Raw genomic sequence first — 17,362 nt, 5'->3', positions numbered from 1 at the left:
TAATCGTAACCTCCAGTGAGCAGTCAAGTCTGAGTCAGAAGCTCGAAGACCAAAAGGGAAAAGATGCTCTCTTTGAGTTCTCCCTCTAGAAATTTAATTCATCTTTAGGGTTTTCGTTTTTGTCTTATCTTTGCAGTCAGTAAAGCTTGTCCCTTATCAGGTACAAATAGTTGTTTCTATGATCTAAATATAAGAATCTCTATTATTTTTCTGGGTATATGGTTTTTTTTTTTTTTTTTTTCCTTCGCTTATTGCTTCCGTTTATAGGTAGTTAAGTGTCAATTACTAGCAGGAGAATGTGAACTGACAAAAGTTTGTTTTTTTTTTTTTTTAAATTTCTTTTTGGATAGAATGGGACGCAAGGGGATAAATCCCCGTAATTTGGGTCGGGTTTTTGATGGTAATGGTGAAGTTTATGATCTTGGATGTGATGCGAGGTTGGCTAGACGATTGAAGAGAAGGTGCATTGCAAATCAAAATTTCAAGCGTACTCCTCCGAAAGTTCCTGAAGCTAACAGTATCAAAATTGATATTGATGACCATGATGAAGAAAAAGAAGAATTAGTGGATCCTGATTACATAAAATATTTGGATGATTTGTCTTCAAAACTAGTTGATAATAGTAATGTTTCTAACAATAGTTCTTTGGATAATGGAAACACTGGTGGTGATGTGTTGGTAGATGATGAAGAATTAGAGGATCCTGATTACATAAATTATTTGGATGGTTTACAACTTGGTGATGGTACTGTTTCTAACAGTAGGTCTTTGAATAATGGAAATACTAGTGGCAATGTGTTGGTAAATGATGATGATGATGCATTAGAGGATCCTGATTACTTGAATTATTTGGATGGTTTACCACTTGGTGATGGTACTGTTTCTAACAATAGGTCTTTGGATAATGGAAACACTAGTGGCAAGGAGTTGGTAAATGATGATGATGCATTAGAGGATCCTGATTACTTGAACTATTTGGATTGTTTACCACCTGGTGATGGTAATGTTTCTAACAATAGCTCGTTGGATAACGGAAACACTAGTGGCGATGTGTTGGTAAATGATGATGATGCATTAGAGGATCCTGATTACTTGAAATATTTGGATGGTTTACCGCCTGGCGATGGTAATGTTTCTAACAGTAGGTCTTTGGACAATGGAAACAGTAGTGGTGATGTGTTGGTAAATGATGATGATGCATTAGAGGATCCTGATTACTTGAACTATCTGGATAGTTTACCGCCTAGTGATGGTAATGTTTCTAACAATAGGTCTTTAGACAATGGAAACAGTAGTGACGATGTGTTGGTAAATGATGATGATGCATTAGAGGATCCTGATTACTTGAACTATTTGGATGGTTTACCACTTGGTGATGGTACTGCTTCTAACAATGTGTCTTTGGATGATGGAAACACTGGCAGCGATGTGTTGGTAGTAGATGATGATGATGATGAATTAGAGGATCCTGATTACATAAACTATTTGGATGATTTATCTTCACAACCACTTTGTGATAGTACTGTTTCTAATTATAGGTCTTTGGATAATGGAAACACCAATGATCATGTGTTACTAGAGAACAGGTCGGTTAATGCTGATGCTGCTCATAATATTGATACTTTAAATGATGGAGATCCTGAGTACGAGAGAATCCAAGAAAGTATCAGTGTTGAAGTTGGTGATAGAGATGGTAGAAAATTACTTGACAATGATTATGAGAATTTTTTGTGTAATATACCTTCAGATTTAGAACCATTTCTTTGTAGTGATGTTAATAAAAGTTTTGTGAATGGTGGTGTTAATGTTAATGCAGTTCATCAATCTCTGAATAATGGTGATGCAACTGGTGATGTGTTGTTAGAGATTGATGCTTATACTAATGATGCTTTCAGTGATGGAGATCCTCAATGTGAGACAACCCCAGACAGTAACAATATTGAAACTGATGATAACAAAGAAGTATTAGTGGATGGTGCTTATGAAGAGTTTTTGAGTAGTCTACCTTCAGAACCTTCTTTTGATAGTGCTGTTCGTAATGATAATTCCGTGAGTGCTGGTGTTAATGCTGTTAATACATCTTTTCAGAATCGTACTAGTGGGAATGAATTGACGGAGGAGTCTGTTGATGATGCTTATAATACTGATAATGATAATAGTAGTGGTAGTAATAGTAAAAAGAACAATTGTTTCAATGATATGGATCCTCATAATATTCAACATGATAGGTATAGAGTGGAAAATATCGATACAGTGAGGCCTAAACCAGAAGCTGCAGGTGCGACCAAGCATGATCAGAAACATAAAATGAAGTGTGACATAGTGGACCCTTGCTACAACACTTTTTTGAGTTCACTGAAGAGAGAGGGCAAGTACTGGGTATTTATGCCTGAAAGTGGTGGAAAAGTTGTATATGGAGAGGATGAGGAGAGTTCATCTGACTCGGAAGTAATTGTGATGGACAACGATCCATTTGCTGATGAAGATTATTCTCCATTTGTTTCTTCAAAGTCAAAACCAGATGATGCACTTGTATGTATCTCTTTCTTCCCCAATCTATCTAATGTTGCATGTTTCTGATACTTGAAAGCTGTTCCATTTTGTTTAACTATTTATGTTATTTTGCAAATCAAGTATGAAGATGGCAAGGGGTGCATTAAGAGTTCATTTCGAAATGGACATTCTTTGTTCAGGGAGAGCCTTCTAGAAATTCTCAGAAAGCCATATGATGAAAAGGAGTACGAGGAACTTTTGGGTGAAGTATATGTCCACAGGCCAGTGAAAATAGAAAAAGACATGCGTAATGGGAGGACAAGAGTATGTTTGGCAGGAAGAAGTCCATCTTATCTTGATCTGCACAAGGGTAATGTTCATCAGCAATTTTTTTTTCTCTTGTTCTGCAAATACATATCTTTTTACCTTTTGAAGGCACAATTAATTAAACATTCATAGGCAATATTTGATTAACTAAGGCAGAAATTATGATTAGTGCATAAATTGTTTCTGCTACTCTAATAATATGTTCTAATCATTGGCAGAACCACAGAAGCATCTAAATATTTCCAAGTTCTCTAGCACTTTCTAGGGCTTCATAACTTTTGACACCCAAAATTTCATGTTGCATTGAGCTGCTTTTCATTTCAACCAATGGTCATGTGATCTTCTCAGCACTTATTACATCAAATGGCCAGTTCTTGGCTTGAGGTGATGATAAGCAACAAAATGATCACCAACAAAATGAAAAATTATTTACAAGAAATAACTATCTCAACATTTATTCTTCCGCTGCTAACGTTATCAAATTGTTTAGTGAAAGTCCTAATCTATTTTATTGTTGTCAGAATGATCATGTTTGTTTGCTGAAATATTTGTTGTGGCAGGAATGCCTGAATATAATTTGCTTCTCTGTACATTTTGCCAATTCTATTTTCTCACACTTGCCTCGGTATTCTTGGTTTTATACATGGTTGCTGCTATTTGTATGAATGCTATAAAATCAATCATTCAAAAGAATTTTGGAAAAGAAAAGAGATGCTTAAGAAAATGAAAATAAAAAATGAAAGAAAAAGAGGGGAACTTGTTTGGATAATGCCACTGCCTTGGATATCATTCCTCTGTACTTCAGCATAGTTGCTATTGATGTCTCATTTAAGGATGATTTATGTACTTTTACTTTTTCAGTGCAGGATGCTATTTTGCTTGGGATTCATAATCAACTTGTGCTTTCAAATTTTGTTCACATGCTTTGATGTGTATATGCTGTAATGATTTATTCACAATTTGGATGAAAATCTAGTACTAAGTTAAATACTTTTTCTGACTTTGTAGATCTTCATAGAAAAATTCTAGAAGCTGGATCTAACAAGTCTAAAATTTTGAATCTTTTGCGTGGATTTTTCTACTGGTTGCAGGTAAGTATTTTACTTCATTTTGTCCACAAAGGACCTTTCCATTTGCATAAATTTTAATATATGCTTGTTTGAATGGAATCCAACCAAATCCAAATTATCCATTGATTCACTGTAATTTGGAAGTGGTTAGTCTTTAATCTACATGTCAAGTAAATTATAGTCATTGAGTTTACTTCTGTTTTTCCATTTTCTTGCCTTTTTTTCTTTCCTTGAAATAAATTCTAGACATATGGGTTAAGTCCTGCAACCACTCACATCTTGTACAGTTTACAGTAATGGCACTTGCTGACCTATTTGGTTGATGTTCATATGATTCAGAATTTGGCGCATGAAGGACAGTTTAAACCTTGGACAGACTCATCATGTTTGGAAGTTTTCCCACCGAAAATTCTATAATTCCCATTGCAGCAACAAAGATGGAAACTGAAATCTAGTTTGTGAAAGAATATTTTGGCAGATACAAGATTGTGCATTCAGCTATTGTCGCGGTGTAAAAGGCATCAATGTGGAAGAGCCAAGTTCTGTTTGCTGAAAGTGTGATGCAACTTGTTGAATGTTGTGGGGAGAAGGCTATATATATAAAAAACTGTTTTACCAGATCAAGTCACAATCTGATACCCGATAGTAATGTCTATATTTTGTCTAGCCACTTTGTTTGAACGTTGTTCATTGTGCATCTCGGAGCTGGTCATCATTATTAAGCAGAACGCGTGGCTTCCCCATGCTGAAGTTCAATACCCTTGCATTCATGTTATATTTGATTTCTCCATCATATAACAGCTTTCTTATGTAGTGCTCTATGTCTGAACCGATCAGTCTAAGTGTGTACTCCGTCAAGGGGGCGCCCTGGTTTCAGATGGAAGTGTCAGTTACCCAGTAGAGTGAATCAAAGGATGAAACAAGGTTGTGCTAACATACGGATTACATTTTTTCTCTCTGTATGTAGCTTTCTATTCATCATTGAATATGCAACTGGAAAAACTAAATCAAATTTTTTTCAGGATGGTAAGAGTGGCACATTGACAAGTACAAGCTTAAATCTTATTTCTCAAGTCCTAACTGAGTTCACGATAAAGAACTTGACTTAAACGGCACAAGTCAAATTCCTTTTAGTTTTTTTTTTCTTTTTTTCTTTTTTAAAAAAATTAGTCTACCAAGGGCAATACAAATATTTTCTAAAAGTAATGAAAAGTGGAAACAGTTTTGAAAAGCAACTTGAAGCTCTACAAAATTGAGATGCTACAATCAAGATTTTAATTAAACTATAATCCTTAGTCTATGCAAATTAAAATGTTTGGCAGACTGACCTCGTAGTGATCCACAAGCTCTTGGAAGTAAGAGTAGACCTTATGGCACGTCTCATCAGTCCAGACAAACTCATTAGTAGGATCAAGGAGAAGGGTAAGCTTATCCATTTGAGTTTGATCGAATTCCCAGGTTTCAGGATCAATGTAAGCAGCATAGATTCTAACATGGCGAGTCACGCTGCTAAGCCACTGTCCTCCATATTCTCTGCTCATGTTCTTGCTCTTCACATTCACTTGCTTTTCCACTGGCCTCGGCTGTGTTGCTTGTTTCGCCTTCTCCTGCTGCTTCGTTTCTTTTTCTCCTTGTGCAGTATTCAATTGCTGTGTTTCTTGGACCTCTGCTTGCTCTTGAGCTGAAACGGAGAAAACCCTTTTTCTTCTTTCTCCTCTTTTCCCTCCGACACAACTCAACATGGAGAATTTTGTACAAGCCATGTAAGATGATGTTGATGCCATTTTTGCAGTATTATTATTGAGATAAACTCAATTCTGAGTTATCACAGTTCTTCAACTCTCTGTTGTTAGCTTTCTTTATCGATATTGCTCTTTAGGAACTGATTTTTGTGAAATTCTAAGAAGGCCAGTTGTTTTGGAACCATCTATTTTGTAGATAAGATAAACATATTTTTGTAGGAAGGAAAGAAATTTGTGGCCAAGAAACGCAGATAATGACTTGCCACCATTTCTGGCATTTTTGTCCCCAAATACTCAAAATTTTTAGTCAGATTAACCAATAGTAATATTTTACCTGGTAATATAGCTTAATCAACTACTGAAAACTTAAATAATGAGATGTACAACAATAACTTTATGGAGTTTAATCACCTTTTGATGACAGCAATGACAGGTTACAGGCTTGGGTTGAGAAATAAATATTGTAGTAGTAAGTGTCTCATTTCAAATGTTGATAAAATAAGCTCTGATTCTAATAATCCAAATGCTTTTGCAGCATCATTTTGTTTAATTTCTAAATTATTCGAAGTTCATATACATTGTAGATAAAAATTAAACGGAAAAAAAAAAAAAATGTATCCCTATAATATAGCCTAGGAAGATAAAACAAAAACAACTAGTATTCCTGTAAAAGAAAAAAGAAAAAAAAAGAAAAAAGAAAATTGAAGAACAGATCCTATGCACAAACACTAGGCGTCACCTCGTCAAATCAGTGCCATCCCAATCCAAGCCTTTCTATTGCATGATGCCATCTACAATTCCAGAAATCAGAAAGAAATATGCTTAATAGGTTTACCTCATGCATGACAAACTCAATTCTTCCATGGCACAAGCTTGAGTGATTCGCACTTAAGCTTTAATTAAATATTGTAGATTGGTGTGTCCTCAGGTATTCATTATGCGAATTGGTTTAATTAGCTCATCTAGATCAACTAATTCGAACTCCATTGGATCACTATCCCTAAAGGACGTTTGCTCCTCCACTATATTAGTACTTTCTGCAGTTTCACCACTAAAATCTAGGCTGATATAATCAGCAATGCTTCCTTCAGAACCTATGTTATCATTATCTTCCACCAAGTGCTTTTCAGAAACTGCAGGTCCAGGATCAGATGTGTTTATATTCATGGAACCAAAGTATCGTCCTTGGGCTTTCTTCTTCTCTCGTGATTGCTTGCTTTTCTTTCCCTTGCTTCTGTTTTTTGGGTGGTGAAGCTTGCACTTGGATCCTTGAGGACAGGATCCCGTTGCTTCGTAAGTGGGGCAGACGTAGCTGTGCTTCTTCCGACACTGTATAGCAGAGTTATTGAATTTCACACACTAAAGATTTTGTGAGGTGTGCACACGTTGGAGGAAGAGAGGACAAAGTCATCATGCGATAGCATTAAAAAAAAGTATCTTGCTTTTTTGCAATATATAACAATAATATCGACTATTCAGTGAATGTTGCACAATACAAAAACATTCAAACGGGGAAAAATATTTTGAAGCACATTCAATAGAATTATAGCTAAAACACTGCTTTGGGTGGTATCAGCTTATAGTTTCATGAAAAAGGTACATCAGGTCAACTAAATGAATCAGGGTGGACAGTTCCAGCATGATAACAACCAAGAACAAAATACCTATCAAAGAAGTGGTTCAGCACACAGAAAAAAATTGTTTTGGGTTTTGGCACATTCACATGAAAATGCATCAAACTAAAAGGTGAATGTATTGTGTAAAACCCCCTCATTAAGACATGTCCTAGTTTATAAGAGAAATAAGTAAATAATCCATAGAATTGGCATTGGTTCCTTGCCATGAATAAAAGAATACTATGGAAGAGATGAGAACCAGACCCAGAACCAATAAATTCAAAAATAACATTGCTCTGTCCCCTATTTACGGTCTCTCGTGAGATGAGAATCCAAAACTGATACATCCTAATGCGGTTCTCAGGTTTAGCACCAAGGTTTGGTTGGACGGACAAGAGAATTTCTTCAAAATAGTCTCTATTGAAAAAATATTCTTGACAAGTATTCTGGAAGTTTAGCTTGAAAATAATGTAGATATCTATTACAACAAGAGAGCACAATGCTTTTGAAAATTTCCATAAAGGTCAACTGATAAAGCCATCTTCCTTGGTTGTGGGCCAAGTATTTTTGCTGGTATTTGGTTTTCGCGGGTGGTTAATGACTCATTCGCTAGAATATTTTAATATTAAGTTAACTGTATTCAAATAATAAAAACATACCTCGTCACCATCAGCACAATATCCCCTCAAAAATCCTTCACAGGTAGGTGCATTTGGATTCACATGCACATGCCTGTATGGACAATCTTTATTTGTGCAAAGACCTAACAAGAGAATTTGTCATGATCCTGCATTAATAAATTAAACAGGGGGCAAGTATAGAAAAAGCACCTTGCATAAAGTAAGAACAATCTGGCATCCTTTCCGGAATGACCTGCACAAGAAAAATCAGAATGTCAGCCGTCTCTTTGAACAAAGAAACATCAAGATACTTTGGCAATGTTCTTTACAAACCTTGTGAGTCAATTTGCAGTCCGCACTAGAACATAAACCATTCAGGAACTTTGTGCATACAGCAATTTTGGAGGGATCATGAATGTAGGGACATTTTCCATCATCTTTGTTACATTTTCCAAATCTAGTGAAAAATTGACAGTACTTCCGCTTTCTAGCCAGCCGTGATCTAGCAGTGTGCAAACTCCATCGAACTTTCTCACTTGCCAAAATCCGAGTTCGTTTCTTGGGATCTCTAACAAGTTGGTTGCCATTGCCAATTCGAACATACCTGCCAAATATGGAATTCATTTATATGCTACTACTCAATTAACTCGGTAATCAAAGACTTGTAAGGTGTCTTTTCTAAAACACTGATTTACACTATTCTCTAGCATTAACGGCAATAAACTCGCAAATAAAATGTGGTCAAAGACTATGAAAGTAAAGACATACTCATGTTTCCCAATCACTAATCTCCTTGGAACATAGGATCTCTTGGCATCCTTTTCTGTTTGAAGAGCTGCAAAGTTTGACGACCCGTCATCTACATTGAACATTAGTTCCGGTCATCAGACTAATTAAGTGGCATACACATCTAATTAGCAAAACTGCATCACAAGCTCTATCAAGTTCAAATGATCTAATATTCATAAACTCGAAATGCAAATTCCTTCTATAAATTAAATTGCAATTCAGTGGCATCAAAAGAAATTTTAGTACAGATAGTAACCTCAATAACATAGCACGAAGGATTTCTAAGAACCAACTCTGAGAAAACATGCAGGGTTGAATAGTAATTTTATGTTGTTCCTCAATAAATTTGCATGAGTGGACCTAATTATTATTATTTTCCCCTCTCTCTCTCTCTTTCTCTCTTATATTAAAGTGAAATGGGAGGTTGATGTCATTGTTGAACCCCTTACCTCAGGGATTATAAGCAACATGACAATCGGGTCCTTTTCATTATAAATTTAGGTTGTAGATCCTAATACTTCTGACACCTATCAAACAGTTAAATGTCATCCTTTTCACAATAAATTTATCATTAAGCCAAAATCGTTCAGTCTGCAGTTTAATCTAGGAAGAAGATCCACATAATATATCCCAATTTTATAGTGAATGAGAAAACAAAAATAGCAAGCATCCAACCCAAAACAGTTTTCCGTTCAAGGACAGGTTAACAGCAGAATCTTTAAGGACAACCTACTTTCACCTTAAATATAAAACAGAAAGAATGTCTGGCACAATCTAAACATGGGAGACTATTCAACCAGCAAATTATGCATTTTCTAGTAGCCTCCAAGAGCCCAAAGATCAGATGCATTCAATTAGCTTTCTGCTACTTTTACAGAGACTGAAAAATGTAGAATCCAAACAATGAAAATACGCAGAGTGAAAAATTTCAAGAATAAACCACCTGATATCCTCTGAAGAGTCCGCCTTGAGGAATCCATTTTGTAGCGAACTGGACCAATGCGGAATATCCGTTCTCCTGCCAAAGAATGAATAATTATAACACATCCTTAACAAAAGCACACCCTACAGTGGAATGAGAGAATAAAAATAGAGCTGCATAAGATGAAAGATAAGATGAGCAAACTGTAAATGCACACCAGGATCACCGCCTACCTGGTGCAGCTCTATACAATAAACCGACTTACGAGAACTATTTCTGTTCTTTGTCCCAGAAATGGCACGTGAAGCATCACTCTGCTCCCTTTTCTTCCTCTCTGCTTCAGCAACTGCTAGAGTGGCTTCCTGCTAGTCCAGTAAAAACAATTAATAGTAACAACCGTTTTAAACATCAGTAGACTTTAAAAGCTGTCAAGGTTGGCGGTAAAGGAAAAAGAAAAGGTCCCCATTTGTCTGCCGCCTCACTAACCTCATTTACTTTCTTTGATCGCCTTTCCAGTGATTTTGACCACTTTAAACTAGACCCACCAACACCTAATACCTTGGATTTTCGAAGTGAAAACCCATGTTTTGACCTGGTGTAAACAGTATCCCTTTTTCTCAACAACAGCAATTTCCTACTAGAAAAAGAGAATTTGTCAACTTTCAGGCAAAGACGTCAAACATAACAAAACTGATAAAATCTACAGAAATATTAAGAAACCACCATCTGCTGCTTATACCTAATAGTAGATGAGGAACTATTGCCAGAACTGACAACTGAAGTTGGCATGAAGTTTCTCCAGTACGTTGCTCTTTTCCAAGGAAACAAGTGAGGCAAGACCTTCTGACGATTCAATGAACCACCATCATCATTTGATAACCGAGAACTTCGTAGTGTCCAGACCAAAGAGAATTTTGAAGGTTTGCGCGTCTTTGTTACATCTGCACATGGATACCCACTTAAGTTTTTTTTTTCCCCCAACTAAAACTGCTACCCCGAAAAAAAACAAATCAAGTTTACCCTAACGACATCTCCGGATTCATTCACTGGACTCTACTACGTTTAAGCTGCAGCTGGCCCTAAGAGATAAATCTATGCATAACAAAAACACCACCAATAAAAACTGCTAAAGCGGACATTAAAAGATGGCATTACACATGAAGAGAATCTATGCATAATTAAATGTTCTGATTTGCTAAATCTTCAATAGATCGTCCAAAAATTAATAGCTAGAATTTTAATTTTCATATTGTATTGGTTGAAGATAAAGATAACTAGGGCCTTTGAGCACAATACAATTAAGCAGATACAAATAAAGATCTCCAAACTAAATTTGAAAACCAAAAACTAGAACCAAATACGTTGGTGCAATTGTTTTAAATCCAAACAACATATTTTCACAAGATTAAGGTAGATGCATGTATTATACCAGCAAGTGCACACACAAACAAAATGAAATTGCAATTTCACTTGATGTCTAGAAAATTAAGCAATGCTATTTATTTAGACAGTTCATTCTTAAATTTATGATGCAAACTTCTGCCAAAATTGAATTCAACAAACACACCTTTACGCAATTTTCTCTTATTCAGACTTTGGCTGGAAGAAATACTATGAAGAGATTTCCCCTCAGAATTTACGCTTTCATCAGACATGCCAACTGCCACCTTGACCTGATTGTCCAGTGAAGTCCGAATAAGCTGATTTTTCCTCCTCTTGTAATAGCTATCAGAGGGTATGGCTGGAATATTGTGGGCATGGTTCACAGACAATGAATGAGGATTTGAAGTTGCAACCAACTGATTTAGTTTTTGCTTAACATATTTTATACTGTTGACGTTTGAAGAAACCAGATTCCCATCATTTGTCTCATTATTATAATCCAAAATGTTAATTTGGCCAGTTTGAACCATAGAATTTTCTACATTTTTTATCACATCTTCAGAAGACTTTAGTACATTCTTACTTTCTGGGGATGTCATAGGATCTGGTGCAATTTCAGCAGCACAATCATGAAGAGGCTGTGCTAATGAGGAAGATATCAGATCCCCAAAAGAATTAGTAGCATGATTGGGCATTTTAGTGGCACTGGGTAATGGTGGTGTTCTGGGCCTCTCAAAAGAAGCATGCCCTCCTGTTCTCACAAAATTTGGTGGGTCAACAGTAGTTCTGGTGTCAGGTCCATCATTCTTCACTTCATCTGTTCCCAAAGAATTCAACCGAGGCACAGAAGAACTCAAGATATTAGACCCCTGGAATTGACCAGTCACTGGAATAGGCTTTCGGACAAGACTGTTACCCTTGCGAATGTAAGAGGTGCCTAGCAACTTTGTCATCTTTTTAGGCAATTGCCTTTGTGCAGGAACAGTGCTTGAGATAACCTTGTTTCCGGGAGAAGCAGAAGTGGAAGAATTATCAGTTCGATGCCATGTTCGGGATTTTGAGATGTGGGTTGAAGATGGTGTACTTTTTGCAGTAAAACCAAATGATGGGCGACCTGGATAAATCCTAGAAACTGCATGAGTAAGCTGGTTCTTTCTCCCATATTTTTCTCCATTAAACGTAGTCAGAATTTGAGTGCTATTTCTAGAAGCTTGTGATGGCAAAGATGCAATCCTCCTGCTAAATAAGTGATCATTTTCTACCCCATGATCTGAGTTTAAATTGTTTTCAGTATTCGGTGAACCAGAAGTGAGAGCAGATATATTAGAACCACCCTGTGTTGCAGTCTTCCCAAGAATGTTTTCATCATGCCCGCCAACCTTTTCAATGGAAAGTTGGTCGTGTGATGTGCTTGGGAAATCAGGCAATGTTTCTAGAGAATTCATATCAGATAATGTATCAGGCACAAGCCCTATAACTTCATTGCTGGAGCGGGGAGTAGAAACTCCAGTGCCATCTCTTAATGAAGATAAATAGTTCAACACAGAAGGTAAATCATTCTTCACATGATGACAACTGTCATTCTCCACATCCATGCCATCCAAGTCTGGCGACTGAAGTTCTGAAGGAAATACACACTTAGTGGTCCCACCGTCAACAATAGCTTGCTCCGAATCTACATTCATTTTTCTCACCTCACATCCTATACAAATAGAGTTTTTCTGGGGACTACTTCCAGGCATAACTGGAGTCACACCTGCTATCTGCTCACATTCGAATCGCGATAGACAAAGGGATTGCACTACTGGAATTTCCAGTTCCACAGCAGCTGAACAAGAATGAGTTCCCTTCAAACCACCATCTCCAATGGCATCTTTGAGTGAAGCTGCAGTGCTCCGATATCCTTCTCCTGAAGGATGATCACCAGATGTAGTGATCTCCCTCTGCAAATATGGGGGACCAGAATCAGAGAAAGGATGCAAGACAGACACCCTGGCTTCTGCTTCTGATTGCATTAGACCATTGCAAGAATTAGAAGGCACTTCTACACCTGATACTGAAGTACAAATAGTTACAGGTCCCTCTTTCACATCAGATGCCACTGGACAAGTCAATTCCAATTGAGAATCAGAGAATTTCCTTTTCTTTGTATTCTGTGGTGAAGTACCACTTGAAGAAACATCATTTATGCTGCCACTATCTGTTGAATTTTTCTTGGGAAAAGAGGTCACTCCATCAGTACAAGATTGCAAGCCAACATTGCCACAGCCATCACCCGAAACTGTAAATTCTGTTGGAGTAGGATTTTTGAAAGACAGTCTTAATGTTGTATCTACCCAACAACCCGGCCTAACCATATTTACAGGCTCTAAATACATGTCATTTCCCTCTGGCCTTGACAAATCCAACTCAGGTGTCTCAACATTTTTCTTACTCTCTGTAAGGTTAGGTGTATTCTCCTTGCTACCACCCCCAGAAACCATGCAACTTAATGATCTTCCTAGGGAAACGTCCTTAAGTGATGTAGTAAACTTATCCCGAGATGGCTGATTGTGAATATAGCCACTAGTCCCATGGCTGGAAAAATTAATTTCTCCTGCAATAGTATGGCTATTGTCAGAACTAATAACAGTCCCTACCCCTTCACTGGAGCTGCTTGCAGATGTGGTAGCATTCTGGATTTCCAATTCACCTGAATTTGATTGCAAAAGAATTTCATCACTTCCTGCAGATAAGCTAGCATTTAGAAATTGGTCTGGTATACCATTTTTGCCGGATGGACTACCTTTACTTTTAAAAGGCTGCTCACAACCAACATCAGTTGTTTGATCGTCAGAAACAGTATTTCTCCGTGGTGAATTAACTAAACAATTTTTATGCCCATCCCCTGATGTTGTATTACATAAACTTGCAGGAGTTTTAATTTTTCCTGGATTTAACAAACCAAAACTAGCATTACATTCAGAAGAAAGCAAAACCTTGGGAGATCCACTAGGTGCATTATTCTCTGGCAAGGACAAATCTCTGTTCCGGCAAAGCTGCTGGCTGGCTTCTTCAACACTATGAATATCAAATATAGTATTTTCACCTATCGATTTAGTATAATGCTTGCCAGTTTCAGAGATTAAATGCATATTGTTGGCAGAAATACCATTTGTAATATTATCATTAATTTTGGTTTCTTCATGACTTGAAGAACCCAAAGGAGAAGTTGAACGGTTCCACTTTCTCTTGGTACCAGGTACACATAATCTACCAGAATTATCACTTGTTCCATTCTCAAGAGTCATGGCCTTAGCAAATCTCTCCACTTTATCATTCTCGGGCATCACAGTCATCTCACTTGAGCAAGGCTGTGAATTAACGATGTCAAATGAAGCTATAGCAGCATCCTTTTCAGGCTCAGAGGATGCAGGTTGACCATGAACAAAGCCATCTGCAATTACAGGTTCGTTAGACTCCTTAATTCGCTGTGAAATTGATGAACTCAGATTAGGATCTACAACTTTCTTCACTACTCTCTTCACTATTTTTTTCTTCTTTCCAGCCTTTAGTGAAAATGCTTTACCAGAAACAACATTAGTTTCCTTCTTATTTGACAAAGTATCCGCACTAGAATTCTCCAATTTACTCTTTGCAGGGGATACTTTAGCCCTGCTGGAGCCTGGCAGTGAACTAGAATCAAGCATGTCGCCTGTACCAGAAACTGGAACTTCCTCTTTCAACTGTTTTAGGTCGTCATCAGAACCGGCAGAATAATTTGTTACGGATGCATTGTCCAATTTTACAGTGCCTTCATTGGGTTTTAGTGGTGAACTACATGCACTATCCTTATTAAGGACCAACAATTTCCTTACCTTTCCATTTTTAGGGGTCAAATTTGAATCAGAAACACCAGCAGAATTTGAAGCAGGCGTTAGAATAGCCTTAGCAACCAGTGAATTGGACTTGAAAGACACATCAAGCTCTACAGGACTTCCAACTCTCACTTGCTCTTCCATATCATGGTCGGCATACAAATTCTGATCCTTTCCTCTAAAACTAGATTTGCTATCATCAAAATAACCCGAATAATGCACCCTATCATCTTCCCTATTCCTATAGCTAGGCTTTTGAATCCTAAGTAGAACACTCTTTTTCTGTTGTTGCTTCCTTGGAGTGCGACTAAACTCATAACTACCCTCTCTACTTCCCTTGTTATTATGCCTTTCCAATTCTGCATTCGCTTCTCTGCACCTATAATGCTCACGTTTTACGGATCCAACTCGAATTCCATCAGGGTCACCAATTTGATTACTCCCAATATCAATAAACGAATCAAGCATATCTTCATTAACCTCTCTTTCATGAACCCTTCTCTGATTCTCATTCAACTGACCATCGTATGAAAAACCACGCAGATTCTCATAAAGTGAACTGTGATTCATTCGATTTGAAACCACTTGAAAATCCCTCGATGTCCTATCTGAAGTAGATCCAAATTGATTGCGACGATGATAATTGTCATCACCACGAACCAATAAAAGTTCTTCCCTTTGTTTGTGTTCCTCAATAAACCTAGAATTACTTTCTAAATCGTGCCTAATCTTCATAGGAGAAAATGGATGATTATCCAATTGGCGGCGATATGAATCTGGATCCAAGTTAGCATGAGAGATCGACCTCGTTGACCATCTATCAGGCAAAACCCTCGGTGGTTCCCTCAAATCGGATCGGTTTTCTCTAATATAATCGGGCAATCGACGCGGAAGCTCATCATCAAAAGGTTTCTGGTGCAAAACCCTAGGCGATTGAGTAAATTTATGAAAATCGGGGTGTTGTGTTGATCCAGGGTGGTTACTGGGGCTAAAGTTATTAGGATTGTAATTGAATTGAGAATTTTGGGAATTGAAAGGCTGCGGAGAAGGGACAGGACGGAATGATGGTAGTGGTGGCTGCGGTAGTTGTTGAGCTTGTGGACGGAGCGACGGCGGAGGTAGAGCAGCAAGGAGGCTAGAGTGGTGGGAAGCGTAAATATTGGGGTTATTGGGAAAAGGATGATGATGTGGAGGAGGAGCGGGAGGTTGATGGGCGTACCTGGTCTGGTGGAAGTAAGAAGGCCGAGGAGGATCCATACCGGTGGCCGGTGGCGGCTATTGGTTTCTGGTCTTCTTCTTCTTGGTGGACTATAGTGGGCTTTTCGGTTTAAACTATACTGTACACTTCGTTTGAGAGAAAGGGAGACGAACAAGAGAAACGGTACAAATACATTCTGTTTTGAGTGATCCACTCGCAAATTATAGCTTTGGTCAAGGTTTTCAGATCCGTCCGGTCATCTGTACAGTAGCCACATCGGAATTGAATCATAATTTAATTAAATATTTTATATTAAATATTCCGTCCTTTCCAATAAATTTTATAGTAAATTGACAAAACCAAGGGAGTAAAAATTAATATTTTTATCAAATCATACTTGTGAATTAAAATTCATAAATTTGTTAAAGTATTCAAATATCATAATAATTAAATTTTAATATATGATAATTTTGATAAATAATAAAATAAAAAACATAATAAATAATAAAAATAATTTAGCAAAATAATTTAGCAAAAATTTACATTTTATTAATTCATTAAACCTGAGTTGAATCAATTAAACCTAACGAATGCAATATATTTGTTTGGATTATTTTCACTATAAAGACCTAAGTTATATGGGTATACACGTGATTGAATATCGACTTCATTTTACAATGTAAAAGTATGTAATCTTCAATTTATGTAATGATAAATACCTTTGGCCGGAATCAATAGTTTCCATTCACCGGAGGGTTACATGATTTGTCGCATGTATTTTGTAATCTGACTCATATTTCCACATCAGTTTAATCTCTCTCTTCCTTTTCTTTTTTTTCTCTTTCTTCCTTTTCTTCCTCTATCAAATTTACTTTCTCTCCCAAGAAGGCCACGGTTCCGAAACCACTCACTTATTTTATTTATTTGAAAAAGCTCGTAAACGAATAAATATAAAATAGGAATATTTCAACCACCTAAGTAAAGAATTGTTACAAATAATGAAAAAACCTAATAAGTTTAGATATAGCGGAAGATCATTAAATTCGTTCACGAAAAGCCAAATGTATAGTGATTTTTACTGATAATCAACAACATATGTTTCGGTTCTGGAATCAACGGTTCTGGTTCTAAAAAATCTAGAACCAGAATCGTTACGATTTGGAACTGAACGGTGACAGTTTCAATTTTGATTTCTTAATGATTCCAAATCAACGGTTCCAGCCAGTTCTCCTATTAATTTTTCGGCATTATAAAATCACAAGTTTGTGAATATTTTTTTAATGAAAATTTAAAATTTAAATATTTATGAAATAATTTTTAGAAAAAACTTAAAGAAAAAATTAAA

General features: G+C 36.8%; 3 protein-coding genes across 6 annotated transcripts; 1 reads left to right on the top strand and 2 right to left on the bottom strand.

Annotated features, from left to right (window-relative positions):
* On the top strand, positions 1-4,911 carry LOC105639004 (uncharacterized). Its single transcript, XM_089726176.1, has 5 exons — positions 1-160; positions 351-2,532; positions 2,635-2,863; positions 3,829-3,911; positions 4,230-4,911. The coding sequence occupies exons 2-5, from the start codon at positions 352-354 to the stop codon at positions 4,305-4,307; spliced, it is 2,571 nt and encodes an 856-aa protein (XP_089582302.1). The 5' UTR covers positions 1-160; position 351; the 3' UTR covers positions 4,308-4,911.
* Positions 4,285-5,826, bottom strand: NDHM (subunit NDH-M of NAD(P)H:plastoquinone dehydrogenase complex). The gene is made up of 2 exons (XM_012222941.4): positions 5,219-5,826; positions 4,285-4,757 (listed from the first exon to the last, which is right to left on the bottom strand). Exons 1-2 carry the CDS (start codon positions 5,672-5,674, stop codon positions 4,578-4,580), a joined length of 636 nt encoding a protein of 211 aa, XP_012078331.1. The 5' UTR covers positions 5,675-5,826; the 3' UTR covers positions 4,285-4,577.
* Positions 5,827-6,141: 315 nt separating this feature from the next.
* On the bottom strand, positions 6,142-16,881 carry LOC105639003 (Zinc finger C-x8-C-x5-C-x3-H type family protein). 4 transcript variants are annotated; one of them, XM_020681233.3, is made up of 11 exons: positions 16,737-16,877; positions 11,147-16,277; positions 10,319-10,520; positions 10,066-10,216; positions 9,797-9,941; positions 9,601-9,675; positions 8,637-8,727; positions 8,202-8,472; positions 8,079-8,121; positions 7,908-8,011; positions 6,142-6,961 (listed from the first exon to the last, which is right to left on the bottom strand). In XM_020681233.3, the coding sequence occupies exons 2-11, from the start codon at positions 16,074-16,076 to the stop codon at positions 6,557-6,559; spliced, it is 6,417 nt and encodes a 2,138-aa protein (XP_020536892.1). In that variant the 5' UTR covers positions 16,077-16,277; positions 16,737-16,877; the 3' UTR covers positions 6,142-6,556. The 4 variants fall into 4 exon arrangements, with proteins under 4 accessions (XP_020536892.1, XP_012078328.1, XP_020536893.1 ...); XM_012222938.4 differs by having other exon boundaries at positions 9,845-9,941; XM_020681234.3 differs by having other exon boundaries at positions 10,066-10,213.
* Positions 16,882-17,362: the final 481 nt, after the last annotated feature.

The sequence above is a fragment of the Jatropha curcas genome, chromosome 9 (assembly GCF_041381405.1).
Source record: "Jatropha curcas cultivar XTBG-Jc1 chromosome 9, XTBG_Jcur_1.0, whole genome shotgun sequence".
NCBI lineage: Eukaryota > Viridiplantae > Streptophyta > Magnoliopsida > Malpighiales > Euphorbiaceae > Jatropha > Jatropha curcas.
This window is presented reverse-complemented; position numbering and strand designations above follow the sequence as displayed.

Bases quoted from the DNA above. Each gene is read 5' to 3' on its own strand.
- LOC105639004 (XM_089726176.1), top strand. From the start codon at position 352: ATGGGACGCAAGGGGATAAATCCCCGTAATTTGGGTCGGGTTTTTGAT. The intron at 2,533-2,634 runs GTATGTATCTCT...TTGCAAATCAAG, and splicing joins CAAAACCAGATGATGCACTT to TATGAAGATGGCAAGGGGTG. The intron at 2,864-3,828 runs GTAATGTTCATC...CTGACTTTGTAG, and splicing joins TTATCTTGATCTGCACAAGG to ATCTTCATAGAAAAATTCTA.
- LOC105639003 (XM_020681233.3), bottom strand. From the start codon at position 16,076: ATGGATCCTCCTCGGCCTTCTTACTTCCACCAGACCAGGTACGCCCAT. The intron at 10,217-10,318 runs GTATAAGCAGCA...CTCTTTTTCTAG, and splicing joins AGTTCCTCATCTACTATTAG to TAGGAAATTGCTGTTGTTGA. The intron at 8,122-8,201 runs GTTTGTAAAGAA...TTTCTTGTGCAG, and splicing joins ACTGCAAATTGACTCACAAG to GTCATTCCGGAAAGGATGCC.
- NDHM (XM_012222941.4), bottom strand. From the start codon at position 5,674: ATGGCATCAACATCATCTTACATGGCTTGTACAAAATTCTCCATGTTG. The intron at 4,758-5,218 runs GTCAGTCTGCCA...ATCTGAAACCAG, and splicing joins AGCTTGTGGATCACTACGAG to GGCGCCCCCTTGACGGAGTA.